Genomic DNA, 14840 nt, shown 5'->3' with positions numbered 1-14840 from the left:
ATAAAATTAATTCAAGATACAATTCCCCCTTTTACCAGATAGTGGCAGCAACGCTGTGTAAGTACGCATTCACAAGCGGCAAAACAGTGAATGAGACGTACTTACTGACATGACGTAATAAAAGCGACACCGGCTGTGCAAACAAAGATTAACGGGAACAAAATTTAACGTGACGTGTGGTACTAAAACAACAAGCTAAGAATTTGAGTGGTGGAGAGAACTTATGTCCAGTAATATTTAAGAGAAACTCAGAGTTCCTGTGTCCCTCTTTTAGTACATAAAGCCACGTTAAGCTTTATTTTTGTGAATGCGCCCCGTTTTTTATTTTCTGAAAGTTCTAAAGTTCAGTAATTCAAATAGCTTGATCTGTATGTTCTGATTTGTTTATCTGAATGCTTACATTCGGTTGTTGTTCGCTGTGTGAAAACAAAATGACTAAATAACAGCGTATTTATATGCATATTTTATTGTTTAAAATAATGTCATCAGGGACTGTTGGCCCTCGAGCACTTTCACATGATCAAATCTGGCCCTGCCTGAAAAAGGTTTGGACACCACTGGTTTAGATGAATCACAATCCCAGCCCAGTCGGTGGCGCTAATGCGCCGGAATGTTGGTTCGTCCACGTCCAGAACACAAACAAAACAGAAGAAGAGAGAAAATACTCGCTCTGTGTTTACAGCATCAGTTTGATCTGATGGATGAAGTTCTAATGAAAGATGAATCTTGTGGTTGGATTTAAACTCTTTAATTCTGTTTATGTACACAAGGCAAGTTAGACTGGAACAGGTGGATCTAACTGTTAACTGCTGCTAAGTGTTAGCATCACTCATCCACCTCTGTTGGTTATTAAACTGCACTAAGATTCCAGTAGGTGTGTTTTAGATTCAGTTTATTTATATGATTATTATTTAGTTTATTTATATGATTATTATTTAGTTTATTTATATGATTATTATTTAGTTTATTTATTTGATTTTTATTTAGTTTATTTATTTAATTATTATTTAGTTTATTTATATGATTATTATTTAGTTTCTTTATTTGATTATTATTTAGTTTATTTATATGATTATTATTTAGTTTATTTACATGATTACTATTTAGTTTATGTATATGATTATTATTTAGTTTATTTATTTGATTATTATTTAGTTTATTTATATGATTATTATTTAGTTTATTTATATGATTATTATTTAGTTTATATACATGATTACTATTTAGTTCATTTATATGATTATTATTTAGTTTATTTATTTGATTATTATTTAGTTTATTTATATGATTATTATTTAGTTTATTTATATGATTATTATTTAGTTTATATACATGATTACTATTTAGTTCATTTATATGATTATTATTTAGTTTATTTATTTGATTATTATTTAGTTTATTTATTTAATTATTATTTAGTTTATTTCTGCATTAACATTTTTATGTAGTTGTCAGATTCAGTAGCTTTATGTGACAGGTGCTTTTTGGGGTCAGTGTTATTTTTCTATAGTTTATTTAGTTTTTTAATTTATTTATTTAATAAGTTCTGGTATTAACTTGTTTTTATTTTTGCATTTCACCTTTAACTGTGCTATTATGAAATGAGCAGAACACTCAGGTACTGAATACTGATAATGTGTAATATTATAATATGGTTTTATTCATTACTGGTTGGTGATGAAGTGCGATTGTGGACACTGATAATAACACTCAGGGTGGCACGGTGGCTTGGTGGGTAGCACTGTCGCATCACAGCAAGAAGGTCCTGGGTTCGATCCCCAGGCGGTGCGGTTTGGGTCCTTTCTGTGCGGAGTTTGCATGTTCTCAACGTGTCTGTGTGGGTTTCCTCCGGGAGCTCCGGTTTCCTCCCACAAAAAAACGTGCAGTCAGGTTAATTGGAGACACTGAATTATATAGGAGAATGGGTGTGTGTGTGTGTGTATGTGTGTCAGTCCCTGCAATGGACTGGCGCCCTGTCTTGTTACTGTGTGCCTTGCACCCATTAAAAAGCTGGGATAGGCTCCAGCACCCCCCCTCCCCGTGACCCTAATTGAATAAAATAAGTGGTTAAGACAGTGAGTGAGTAATAACACGCAGACTAAAAAGTTCCGAAAATGGGTTTTATGGTGTGAGAATTTTTGACGTCTCCAACTGATGCTGTTCTTACATGTGCTTTAAAGAATACTGGCTTTCTTGTTGATTTATTTCCAAACTCTGACCCCCAAACTCTGTATTTCAGAGGTATTTGTGTTTTTACTGGAATAATGTTTTTTTATTAGCTTTGTAAGGATGTGAAGATGGAGACTTGTACCACTTCAGATGGAGAAACATCAAGTTTAGGAGGAAACATCACCCCTGCTGGCCAACAGATTGAGGGAATCCAAGAGAAGCCTATCAAAGAGGAAAAAGAAGACGATTACTCCTGTAAGATATCAGAGCACAATACAGTTTGTTAATTTTTTTACCCTTAAGCGACTTCACATTGTACTTTAGGTGGGGAAACATCAAGCCCTGAGGACCAAGAGAATGAGGACATTCTAAAAATAGTTGTAAAGGAGGATGAACCTGAAGATGACTGCTGCCTTTGTAAGACAACAGATGCAAGACTACAGGTTTTTATTTTAAGTCTCTTGCACTGAAAAAAAAGTTATTTTATTGTCTTCTACTTCCAGATTGTGAGGAGTGCAAATCCTTTTACATCAACAAATGTGACGTTCATGGACCGGCTCTCTTCATCCCTGATACCACTGTCCCCATTGAAATCACTGACAGAGCCCGACAAACCCTTCCTCTTGGCCTAGAGGTTCGGGAGTCTAGTATTCCTGATGCCGGCCTTGGAGTCTTTAATAAGGGGGAGACTGTACCAGTTGGGGCACATTTTGGACCCTACCAGGGAGAATTGGTAGAACGAGATGAAGCCATGAAGAGTGGATATGCCTGGGTGGTAAAGGCATATTTATATGAAAGTTTATAAGGTGCATGTAATTTCAGACTAGGGAATACTGTAGTACTGCTTAGTTAAATCCAGGGTCATTCAAAAGCAGGCCATTGGCTGTGTCTATCATGTGTCTATTTAAACCATACTCACATATTCAGATTTGAGAGCTTTACCTTCAATCATTCAGTAACTGGGACAGCCCTATCATTCCAGAATCATCCGTTAGTCCCATCACATAACCAAAAGTTACCTTCCTGTACCACCTTTCCTTTGTGTGGTTCACTCAACCACAATAGGAGTGTGCTGCAAGTCCAGTGTGACAAGGCAACAGCAGTAATGAAGAATTCCTCTGGCCCTCCCACACGGCAGACATTAGCCAATCATGTCTGCATGTAGTCGCCCACTAGTTTGATATATTGTTCCAAAAACTAAATTAAAATATTTAATTGAAACATTTTCTTGAATTGTCTAATGTGTAATTAAATTATGTTAAACAGATCTACAAGAGTGGGCAGTGTATAGAATACGTGGATGCCAAGCAAGAGACTCATGCTAACTGGATGAGGTGAGGAATTCACCACTCATGTCCGAATGATGTTGGTGCTTTGATGTACTGCTCACTGAAAAATCTTCTCTTACTTAGTAACCCACAGTCCTATTTTTTCCTCACTATTAGGTATGTGAATTGTGCTCGTAATGAAGATGAGCAAAATTTGATAGCATTCCAGTATAAAGGGGGGATACTTTACCGTTGTTGTCGGCCCATCAAACCAGAGCAGGAGCTCTTGCTGTGGTATGAGGAGGAGTATGCTAAAGACATCACTTTCGACCACCTTTGGAACAAAAAATGCTCTGCAAAAGGTAATGAATTTTGAATGGTTAACTCTTGACATTTGGCTTGCTCTGATTATATCGATTTGGGTTTTGGGTCAGACAAGTCAAAGTTACCATGTTACATCCTATGAGATTCAGTGTTAAGCATTTTGGTCTGGTTCATCAGGAGTATGCATTGTGCTTTACACTATCTAAAGTTTCAATCATGCAAATATCTCTTAATTTTTTTATGTATTTTTCATTTTTCTGTTTCTGCTTTAGAACTGAAAGATGTCTTAACCTGCTCCTTGTGCCCACTTTCCTATCCATCTCAAATTTATCTCCATAAACACATTAAAAGATGCCACCATAAAGAATATGTGCAAGAACTAAAATCAGAAGACATCAGGTTTAAAGATCTGACACCCACAATAAAGTCCAGTAGTCAAGAAAGCCTCTCTGGTACTGTCATCAGCAACTTCTCCCATGAACAAATGCAGAAAGAGAGTCACCAGTGCTTAGAATGTGGGAAGAGTTTTAATCATCCAAACCTTCTTCAATCCCACCTGCGTATTCACACTGAGAAGCCGTATCAGTGCTCAGAGTGTGGGAAGGGTTTTACTGAAAAGGGTAATCTCAAAAAACACCAGCGCATTCACACAGGAGAAAAGCCCTACTATTGCTCACAATGTGGGAAGAGCTTTACTCACCTGAATCAATTTAATCGTCATCAGCAGGTCCATACCGGAGAGAAACCATATCAGTGCCCACAGTGTGGGAAAAGGTTCATTGACAAGGGTACTCTAAAACACCACCAGCGCATTCACTCAGGAGAGAAACCATACCAGTGCTCCCAGTGTGCCAAGAGTTTTACTCAACAGGGTCATCTAGTTCGACACCAGCTCGTTCACACCGGAGAGAAGCCGTATCAGTGCTTGGAATGCGGGAAGAGTTTTAGACAAGCCAGTCATCTCCACATACACCGGTGGATACACATCGCAGAGAAGCCAAATACCTAAGTGCAGTGTGAACACCTGACTTAAAAAAGACTTTAACATGAGATTTAACACATCATCGGAAAAACTGTCAACTTGTAAAACACTAATTTGTATAAAGGTGTTTTTTGCTAATTAAAATGATGTATGTAAATATAATATTACTATAATATAATACTACTGTTCATGGACATCAAGTTCTTTCTTCACCTATTACTACATTCTAATTCATTTACCTTGGTTCAAGAACCTCTAGATGTAGAATATCTGATTCTAATTACTTGAAGGTATTTGGCAGATGTGGTTATCCAAGTTACTTTCAGTAAAACTAACTAAAGTTAAAAGGCCACTGTCCATTTATCAGTTCTAGATGACATTTAAAATGATTGGATGTAAACTCTTGGAGTAGTTTAAAATTTTTCAAGCAGTAAGCAAAAGCAGAAAAACAGTAACCCTGGTTAAGTTAGGGCACATTCACATGAGAAGCGGCAAAATGTTTTTGCGCTGGTGGTGCCGCTTAGCTTGCTGCCATCCACTTATTGGGCGCACACTGAGATTTTTGCAGCTACCAAGGTGCACAAAGTTTACATGGATGAACTCTGACCCAGTTTGCTGCTGACTTTTTCAAAACCCCTCCAATGAGACGAACTATTTGATGTGATGTGGGTTAGAGGTTCATAGTTGGAGATGCATTCCAAAATCCATGGTGATCAGCTGATTGTTGATTGGCTGTCAAATACTTACTGCAATCTGATTGGTCAGTGGTGCTTTGTTAGTCTTGGTCCACCCATGTTTTGATTGGCATCTGACAACACTGTATAGAAATTCCTTTTTTAAATAATTATTAAAGTTCTCAGGGTTCCTTTGATACCAGATGTGTGTGAAAATACAGAAACTAGTTTGCGCTCAGAATTTGAGTTCACATATTATGAAATTACCTCAAATATCTTGGGAACTAAGCTATATGGTTCTCCAGGTTCTTCTTGTAGGGCATGAGAGAAGTAACTGTGAAAAGAAAATTTTGTCTTTAAGTCATATGTGGTAGGAGATATGGACCTTAAAGTTTAATGCTACAATATGAAGTCAGCAGAAATTAGCTGAAGCCCTGGAAATAATTGCCACTCTGTCCAGAATATTCCTGCCCTGCGTTCTAATTTTCTTGGTGGAACTGGACCCATTATGACCTTGACCGAAATGAAGCAGTTAATGAAATTAAATCCAATCACAAGAATCATCTTTTATTGGAACTCCATCAGATAAACACAGAATGGTTTAATCTGCTGCTTCTGACAGTAATTTGACTGGACTGGAGAGTGGAGGAGAGACGCTCCGTAAAGAGATACAATGTCATGAAAAAGTATTTGCACTCTTTGATATTTTTTTTTTTTACATTTTTCATTAATCACATAAAATATGTTTAGATCTTAAAACTAATTTAAATGCAAGACAAGAAAACCAGAGTAACCAAAAAACATTATTTAATATTTTATTTGATTCATTAAAGAAAAAAAGTGATCCAACAGTAACCAGTACTTTCTGGATTCTCTGGAAGGAAGAAACATATACATACAGTTCTGTCCTTTAACATCCTCCCGATTTCACATTTGTAATTATGATTTTTTTAAAAACAGCTGGTGACCTTCCTGTGCTCATATAAATAGGACTAGTTTAACTGTACTATTTAAAGAAATTATGTAACCAAAACTGTCAGGAACATCATTCAGGAACCAACAAAAAAGCTGTTTACTAAAGTTATTAAAGAAAATAAAACTGCAGAAACATGGGTGACACTGTCCACATTAAATGAGTGATGTAAAGCTCACTTGATTGTGGACAGTGTTACTGTAGAACAGCTTCTAATTTACAACAGCCCTGTTTTTATGCTCACGTTTACAAAATTTCTTCCCAAGCCTGTCAAACAGGGTCCAATCAAACTAGCCCTATTTATGAAAACAGTCACCAGCTGTACTTAATCATTAATGAGAAACGAAGAGGTCATGCCACAGACTTAAACAATACCTAATTAACAGTTTGTGTATTTGCGCACACACACACGCACGCACGCACGCACACACAGTTATAAAACGCTTTTTTCATTCAGCTAGAAATAAAAATACAGAAAAAACTGAAATAGGCATCTCTTGCAAGTCTACATAAGGTTTTAACTAGAACTGAATATTTAATCCCCCACCAATACAAATAAACCAAATACTGATAATCATAGATACGAAGATTCTATATCTATTTTACTTTACAGTTCTTGCACTCTCTGGATTCTCCATTCTTCCACACTGTGTGGAATATTAATTTCTTTCTCAATGCTTGTTCTTTGAACTAAATTATTTTGTTCTGATGACTGTCAATCCAAGTTTGAAAATTCAGAATGGAAGTCATGCTTCGAAATGTACCATTTTATCCACAAAAGGATAAAACAACTGATTAATACGTAGTATCAGGTAAAACTAATGTTTAGTTCGTAAAAATCTACAAACGCCCTTTGTGGATAAATTGAGCCAAAATAATATTTTCTCCTGCATTGTATGATTATGCAGTTCACATCCTACCATGCTCTAAGGTCTGTAGAAAATACTGAGCAGGTTAATTTTATCTTCATTTTTTAATCAAGACAGCAAGAGAAGAACAGTTATATGATGCATAAACCCTCGGCCTACTGGTGATCAGATCACATTACTGAGACATTTCTTACCATATTATCCACAACCATACAGTAAAGATTCTGAGTGGCTCTTATGCTGGTTATGGGGTGTTTTGCTGACTTGATTTGGGTCCACTTGTCTCTTTAGAGGAATGAGTCAGTTCTAAGAGTCTTATTCCATACATCTAGTACTGTTCCAAAGAATAAAGGATTAATACTTAAGAGCACTGAAACTGGTGAAGTCCTAATACACCGATCAGTCAAAACTTTAGGACCAACCCCCAAAAATGTGCATGTCAATGCCCATTTGGTAACAATAGTGCATGTGAGGGTCAGGAATATAATGAATGGTGGGCTCATGATAATTACTCATAGATCACAAACCACCAAAAGGTTGTGGGAAGGCCAAAATTCATTGATGCCAGAGAACATGAAGGCTGTGATTTTTGGTATGGACCAACAGAAGAGCGGACCAAATTGCAAGTCGTTTGAATCTTGGTGATGAGCATCAAACTCTTCTGTGCACGAGACTGTGTAGTCACAAGTCAGTCAAGGTGCCCATGCTAACTCCTGTCTACCAACCTACAATGTGCATGCAGCCAGTGGAACTAGACACCAGAGCAAAGAAAGCAGTCGACTGGTCTGACTAATGAAAAAACTGTTAAAGGAGCTCCTGAGATCAGATACCACAGGACTTCTTCAGATGACTTGGTGGGTCAGAACTGTTTTGACAGCACATTAAGTAGGTGGTTGTAAAGTTTTGGCTGATTGGTGTATATGCAATATATACACCTAAAAGCTCAATGTTAATAAGCACTTTATACTAATAACTAAATATTAGCCTAAAACGATAACATAACTCATTACCATAAACGCTGTTGCTTTTTATACACGGTATTTACAACTAGTGTTGTTTGTACTTGATACAGTAACTTATAAGGCTTTAAAATATTTGCAACACAACAAATACAAAAAAGAGCTTTGAGATTCAGTTCAAAGTGGCAAATACAGTCATTTCCTTAAAGCAGGACTTGTCACCTCATATTGTTTGAAAACGTTTGAATGTTTGGTGGTCTGTCAGTGGGGGAAAACACTGAGTCCGAAAGCAAACTGGAATGCATGGTCAATCTTAAATGTGTGACACTGCATTAGTTTCATGCTACTACACTGATTGAAATGGGTCATGAGTGATCAGTGGTCTGATTGGTCGACTTTTTTGATTGTATTCTTTATAAAAGTGTTACACAACAACGGAAAGTATTGAAACAGAACCAGGCAATGTCCATGTTTTGGTTTATCTGAATAAGAGCTTCGAAAAGCCTTGTTTCTACCATCGCTACTCATTTGAAAGGGGCCAATCTGGCTTTACTTTTTATTACCAACCAAGCAAACTACAAATGTGTAATGATTTGACCTTGTTTTTTAAATGCCTTAACAGCTGCCTGGCTGGTATGAAAATCTACAGCCACAATGGCCTTCTGTGGATAAGAATGGATCCCTCTGACTTGAAGGAAGCTCAGAAACCAGCATCGTTATAAGGAGTAGCTTGGAGCCACGTGTCATCTGTAGGCCACCCTCCTGTATGAGTGCGCTGGTGCATTTTGAGATTACTTTGTTGTGAAAAACACCTTCCACACTGTGAACACTGGTACGGCTTCTCTCCAGTATGAACGCGGATGTGAGATTGGAGATTGCTGTGGTGAGTAAAACTCTTCTCACAGTACAAACACTGATGGGGTTTCTCTCCTGAGTGAATGCGCTCATGCAGCTGAAGAGTAATCTGGTGAGAAAAGCTTTTCTCACATTGTGAGCACTGGTACGGCTTTTCTCCAGTGTGAATGCGCTGGTGAGTTTGGAGGTGACTGTGTCGTGAAAAGGTCTTCCCACATTCTGAGCAGTGATAGGGTTTCTCTCCTGTATGAACGCGCTGGTGTCGTTGCAGATTACTTTGTTGTGTAAAGCACTTGCCACATTCTGAACACTGATAGGGTTTTTCTCCTGTATGGCTACGGAGGTGTCGTTCCAGATGACTTGGTTTGGCATAGCAAACCCCACACTGTGTGCACTTGTAGGGCTTGTTTCCTGTGTGAATGCGCTGGTGTGTTTTGAGAGCACTCCTTTGACTAAAACTTTTGCCACACTCAGGGCACTGGTGAATTTCATCTTCTATTGGTCTGCTAGTGGAGCTTTTGATCACTCCTAGGGTTAGCAGCCTCATATATTCCTCGTGGTGGCGTCTCGCAATGTGTTTGTGAAGGTAAATTTCAGATGTAAAGGAAAGTGTGCACTGGGAGCAGGAGAAGACTTGCTGGGTTAATGGGGTACTTTCTGGAAAAAAAAGAAAGGAAACATTAGAAAAGGTGAAAGCTACTCTCTTAACAACTGGCTTTGTGTAATGCCTAGCATGCACAGTGTCTTTGTCTATAAAAGGTTTGAGAAACCCTGCCATTTCAGTCCTGACCATAAGAGGAGGAAAAACTACCCCACTGACCTCCTAAATAAAAGCAAAAAAAAAAGGAAACAAGATTTTATTTCCTGCTAGATCACACTAAATGGGAAAGACCACATGTATGGATGATACATTGAATCTAAAGCCTGATAGGTGCATATCACATGTAGCAAAACCTAGAGAAGACTTGTTCTGCAAGAAAGGGTTGTTGAAATACCTAAAGAAACCAGTAGCACTAAAGCCTTTGTGAAGGAGCTGTATTTTTACTAAGTATTTACTTTTTGTCGAACAAAAACTCCAGTCTTTTCACACACACATTCTCTACAGTCAATACTCTTGGATGCTTGAATTTACTGAATATGGATAATAATGTGTTGTTACCACTTAATAATAATAATAATAATAAATGATCAGTTTTAAATAAATAAAGAAACAAATGAGGATAAAAATGTTTAGACTTTACCGTTTGCTGAGCACTTTTTGTTCCAAAGGTAGTCAAACGTGATGCCGAGATCTTTAGAGTATGCCTCGTCAAACCAGACCAAGAGCTCCTGTCCTGGTTTGATGGGTCGACAGCAACGGTAGAGGATCTCACCTTGGTACTGAAATGCCACTAGATTGTTCTCATCATCATTACGAGCACAGTTCACATACCTGAAAATGAAGCACAGGGGTCAGGAGCAGACAGATAATCAGAAATGATCCAGAACCGAGAAGGAAAATGCAGGTTGTTTTTTATTAAATAGGGAGGAACCAAATCAGATGCTATTCAAGGAGCAAAGAGAAGTCGGTGGTGTGTTCCTCACCTCATCCAGTTAGCATGAGTCTCTTTCTTGGCATCTATGTAAACCTCACACTGTCCACTGGTGCAGATCTGCAAAACATGAGTTACATTTCTTCTGTATTTTAAAATATTTTCTTTTAAATCTTAAGAGTAATGGTTCTGTTTTCAGATTTCATAAAGAATCACGTTACTGTCATCAGAGACAAAACTGAGATCTTGCACAACTGTTCTATTTTGAGACTAAATAATTGGAACACGTTCATAAATTTTCAGTGTTTAGGTTTATTTGGGTTTTCCAAAAATCACCTGGGTCTAAAATATACAGACATCAACAAAAATGATCAATTTGGTGGTGTAGATGGTGGTGGTATGGAACTTTGTCTAGACGGTCAGATATAATTCGAGAAGCTGCTAGAACAGTTAGAAGCTGCTGGAACATGGGTGACACATTCCTCAATCAAGCAAGCTTTACATTACATAAGCTTAAAAGCTGAAGCAATAAAATAAAAATCCTGCTCCATATTCAGCACCTTAAAGCACGACTGAAAGTTGTTAATAATCACATGGGCAAAAAACAAAAGAAAAAGCAGGTGTTTATATTTGCACAGCATGTATTAAGTTTGGATGTTAAACAGCCCAGCAGCAAAAAAAATACATAGCCATCACTCCAGGCATCAAGCTACAAGATACTAACAATGTACTTCAATCATACGATTAATGTGGACCATTGTGAGGTCATTTGGTGTATGTACATAGTACATCCACATACATTCTTGGAGTCAGTTGTTTGACTGCCCAGGTGTAATGCAAGGGGCATTACCAGACTCAGTGTTCAAAATAAAACAGGACACAGTGATGGTGGAATGAAGGACACTGACTACTGACAAAAACTGATAGATTGGATTCCTCAGACAGAACCTAAAAGAACTCAAATTTTCTGGTTCCAGCCAACACTGGTCCTGAAAACACTACATTACATCTGTACTTCTAATTAGGCACGTTACCTGTTTAGCACTTAACCTGCTATAATTTTAACATTTTAAAGAAACTGTATTTATACTCTTCAGAAAGTTACTTACCACCCATGAGTATCCACTGTTTATGGCTTCCTCTTGGTCTACCATTTCTCCCTGATAGGGTCCAAAGTACACACCCAGAGGAACAGAGTCCCCCTTATTAAACACCCCCAAGCCTGCATTAGGAATACCGGACTGCCGAACCTCTAGACTATCCGGAAGCGTCAGTCTTGCTCGGTTGACAACCCCAATGGGAACAGGAGTATCAGGAATGAAGCGAGGTGGACCATGAACCTCACACTTGTTGAAGAAAGTGGATTTGCACTCCTCACAGTCTGGAGGTGAATAACAAAACAAAAAATAAAATAATGGGCTAATTAAAATACAAGATGACTTCAAATCCTGTCCAGTGTTTTAGCAGTTTGTAAAATGCATAAAAAATGTCAAGACACCACATTTTCTTACAGAGGTAATCATCATCTTCAGGTTCTTCCTCTTTAATGCAGATAACCTTTAGAATATTGTGTGGGTCACTTCCAGAATCACTGCTGTTCAGCTCCATGACTGCTTGCTTAAAGCAACTAAAAATATAGAAATGCACACTTTTAAAATCTTCACTTAACAACAATCTGTCTTTTGATCACAAAAACATTCCAAAATGTTATCAATTAATTAAACCAATAACAAATGGAGACGTCAAGTAGGCACCTTTAAAGACCAAGACCTTGTCATGGTGAAGGAACTGGTGTACCTCACCTGGAACTTAGTTCTCCTGGCAGGACCACCCTGGGGGAACAGATCTGAGGAGACAGATCAAACAAAGAGCATTCCTATAGGCCCTCATAAAAGGTACAGGTAACATCAGGTGTACTCTGGCAAACCATGGCTACTGGGACGAAAAAATAAAACTACTAAAATAACTGCTGGTAATCTACTAAACATGCTATATAAAACTACTACACCAAAAACTTTTACACATTTTTAGTGATGCTAACAGTTAGCAGCAGTTCAGCTAGCAGTTCCAGACTAACTTACTTTGTGTGTTTAAAGCAGAATGGAGTTTAACAGCTCAAACCCAACCACAAGAACCATATTTTAGTGGAAGTTCATTGATCAGATCCAGCGGCTACTGTAAAATGAGATTTATTTGATCTCCACACCATGAGCTCCCCGTCGACATCATCATCTGCTGCAGGTTTAGCGCTCAGTAACCTGGTTGGTTCATCAGCGCCTCTAACTGGACTGGAGAATGATAAAAACTATAGGAAAATTATGTATTTTTCATGTATTATGTATTATTTTTCCACTTCGCCCCTCATTAATAATTCCTTATCCATTAAAGTATTCAATTAAATGACTTCAGTTAAAGCCCATTATACTGCACAACGTTAAATTGACCACCTTCGGCTCAAGAGTCGATTCTCTAAATCAAAGCAATGAGAGTTGAATCGATTCTAAAGAATTGATTTGTCTGATTCTGAAGTAGGTGAGTGATTCAGTTGTTTTCTGTGACCGAGTCCGTTTATCTTCGCCAACTTCGCATTTATTTTTATTTTAGGGAAAATAAAATTCAGAAAACTCATGGCAGGAGAGTAAAGTAACAGGGTTAGCACCTTAACCTCACTAAACGAGTAAATTATTGTTAGCCTTCAACTGCTAGATAAGCTTTACTTTTAATATGCGTTAAGTTAGTTTAACATACAAAAGAACTTTATCCAGAATGCAAGATTAAGTGCTAAAATTGAATTGATATTGTTATATTAACATATTCATTTGCTCTGTATTAAAACTTTACACCCAACCCCTCCAAACACTCAATCCAAATTCATTTACTCCACACACAACCCCTCCAAACATTACATCCACATTCTTCCAGTTAACATCCAACCCCTCCAAACACTCAATCCAAATTCATTTACTCTACACACCACCCTTCCAAACTCTACACTCAGCCTCTCCAAAAACTACACCCCAAGGACTTAAAACTGGACATCAGAGCAATGAAAGTAGACCAACTGGTCTGATTAATCCTATTCTAAGATCATCATTTACCCATGGAAGTGATGTACTGTAGGATGATCCACCTCATAACATACAGAAATTAAACTACCTGGTGGTAACCACATGTGGTGTTCATGTCTTAGCAGAGCTGTTTTGACTGCATATTAAGCAGGTGGTGTGAATGTTATGGCTTATCCGTGTATATGACTCAAATAAATACCTGGAAAAACTAAGCTATAAATTTTTTTTTCACAAACATGCAAAACACAAATGCTAAAATGGAGAAGCATGTAAAAGGAAAGATTAGGTAAGGAGGAAAAATTATAGGGTGTGCTGGTAGTGAAAAATACAGTTAAATGTTTTTCTCAGTGATAAGACACTTTAAATGCTTTATTCTGCTTATACCATTATTATTAAACTTACATGTTTAAACCAATATAGTTACACTTAATGATGAGAAACATCCAGGACACTAAATAGTAGCTACTTTTACATGTTACATCAGCAATGGCTCCTTACACTCACAGCTTTCTTTTACTTATTGTGCTAAAAACATTAAGCATAAAAATAATAAAAATGGTTTATTTATACAGCACCTTTTTCAACCAAGAGTCACTTTACAAACTTTGACAGACCCTGGGGCATATATTCTTTAAGGCTAACTTTTCTCAATCTAAGAAGGCTTTATACAGAACAACATACACAAGGCAACGAATAATAAAATAATGAAAGAATTCTGCAGTCTGGCTCTTGGGTTGCACAGCAGTACAGTAACCCATCGCCAGTGAGATACAGGGTTTAAATCTCAGCGGTGCTAAGGCCAGCCAAGTATCTGCACAGACATGATTGGGCCCCAAGTCCAGATAAAAATAAGAGGGTAAAAACTGTGCCAAATCAGGAATGCAGAACAGATCTGCTGTGGCGACCCCGAATACAAGAGCAGCCAAACAATTTAAGAATTCTGCAGCTTGTAGTCATGGTCATAGCAAATAGTTTGTCATTCAGCTGTCTATTTGATGATTGATCCTGGCATGGCATCCAAAACCTGCATGCAGGAAGAAGCATTATAACAGAAATGAAAAAGTATTTGCTCCCTTTCTGATTTCTTCTCATTTTGCAATTGTTAAACTTTAATCTAGACAAAACTAGGACAACCTAAGTAAACACAAAATACAGTATTTAAATAAT

The 14840-nt window shown here is 37.5% G+C and overlaps 2 protein-coding genes across 5 annotated transcripts; one reads left to right on the top strand and one right to left on the bottom strand.

The window, feature by feature from the left end:
* Window positions 1-629: 629 nt before the first annotated feature.
* On the top strand, window positions 630-4921 carry LOC134324286 (histone-lysine N-methyltransferase PRDM9-like). Of its 4 annotated transcripts, none has more exons than XM_063006041.1 (7): window positions 630-870; window positions 2280-2424; window positions 2494-2586; window positions 2673-2944; window positions 3436-3503; window positions 3615-3799; window positions 4034-4921. In XM_063006041.1, exons 2-7 carry the CDS (start codon window positions 2298-2300, stop codon window positions 4768-4770), a joined length of 1482 nt encoding a protein of 493 aa, XP_062862111.1. In that variant the 5' UTR covers window positions 630-870; window positions 2280-2297; the 3' UTR covers window positions 4771-4921. The 4 variants fall into 4 exon arrangements, with proteins under 4 accessions (XP_062862111.1, XP_062862110.1, XP_062862113.1 ...); XM_063006040.1 differs by having other exon boundaries at window positions 630-874; XM_063006043.1 differs by lacking the exon at window positions 2673-2944 and having other exon boundaries at window positions 632-870; window positions 2494-2612.
* A 3406-nt stretch (window positions 4922-8327) lies between these two features.
* Window positions 8328-12793, bottom strand: LOC134324287 (histone-lysine N-methyltransferase PRDM9-like). The gene is made up of 7 exons (XM_063006044.1): window positions 12687-12793; window positions 12408-12451; window positions 12117-12232; window positions 11715-11986; window positions 10658-10725; window positions 10315-10505; window positions 8328-9730 (listed from the first exon to the last, which is right to left on the bottom strand). Exons 3-7 carry the CDS (start codon window positions 12211-12213, stop codon window positions 8919-8921), a joined length of 1440 nt encoding a protein of 479 aa, XP_062862114.1. The 5' UTR covers window positions 12214-12232; window positions 12408-12451; window positions 12687-12793; the 3' UTR covers window positions 8328-8918.
* Between the last annotated feature and the right edge of the window lie 2047 nt (window positions 12794-14840).

This window comes from Trichomycterus rosablanca, chromosome 12 (genome assembly GCF_030014385.1).
Source record: "Trichomycterus rosablanca isolate fTriRos1 chromosome 12, fTriRos1.hap1, whole genome shotgun sequence".
Taxonomy (NCBI): Eukaryota; Metazoa; Chordata; class Actinopteri; order Siluriformes; family Trichomycteridae; genus Trichomycterus; species Trichomycterus rosablanca.
This window is presented reverse-complemented; position numbering and strand designations above follow the sequence as displayed.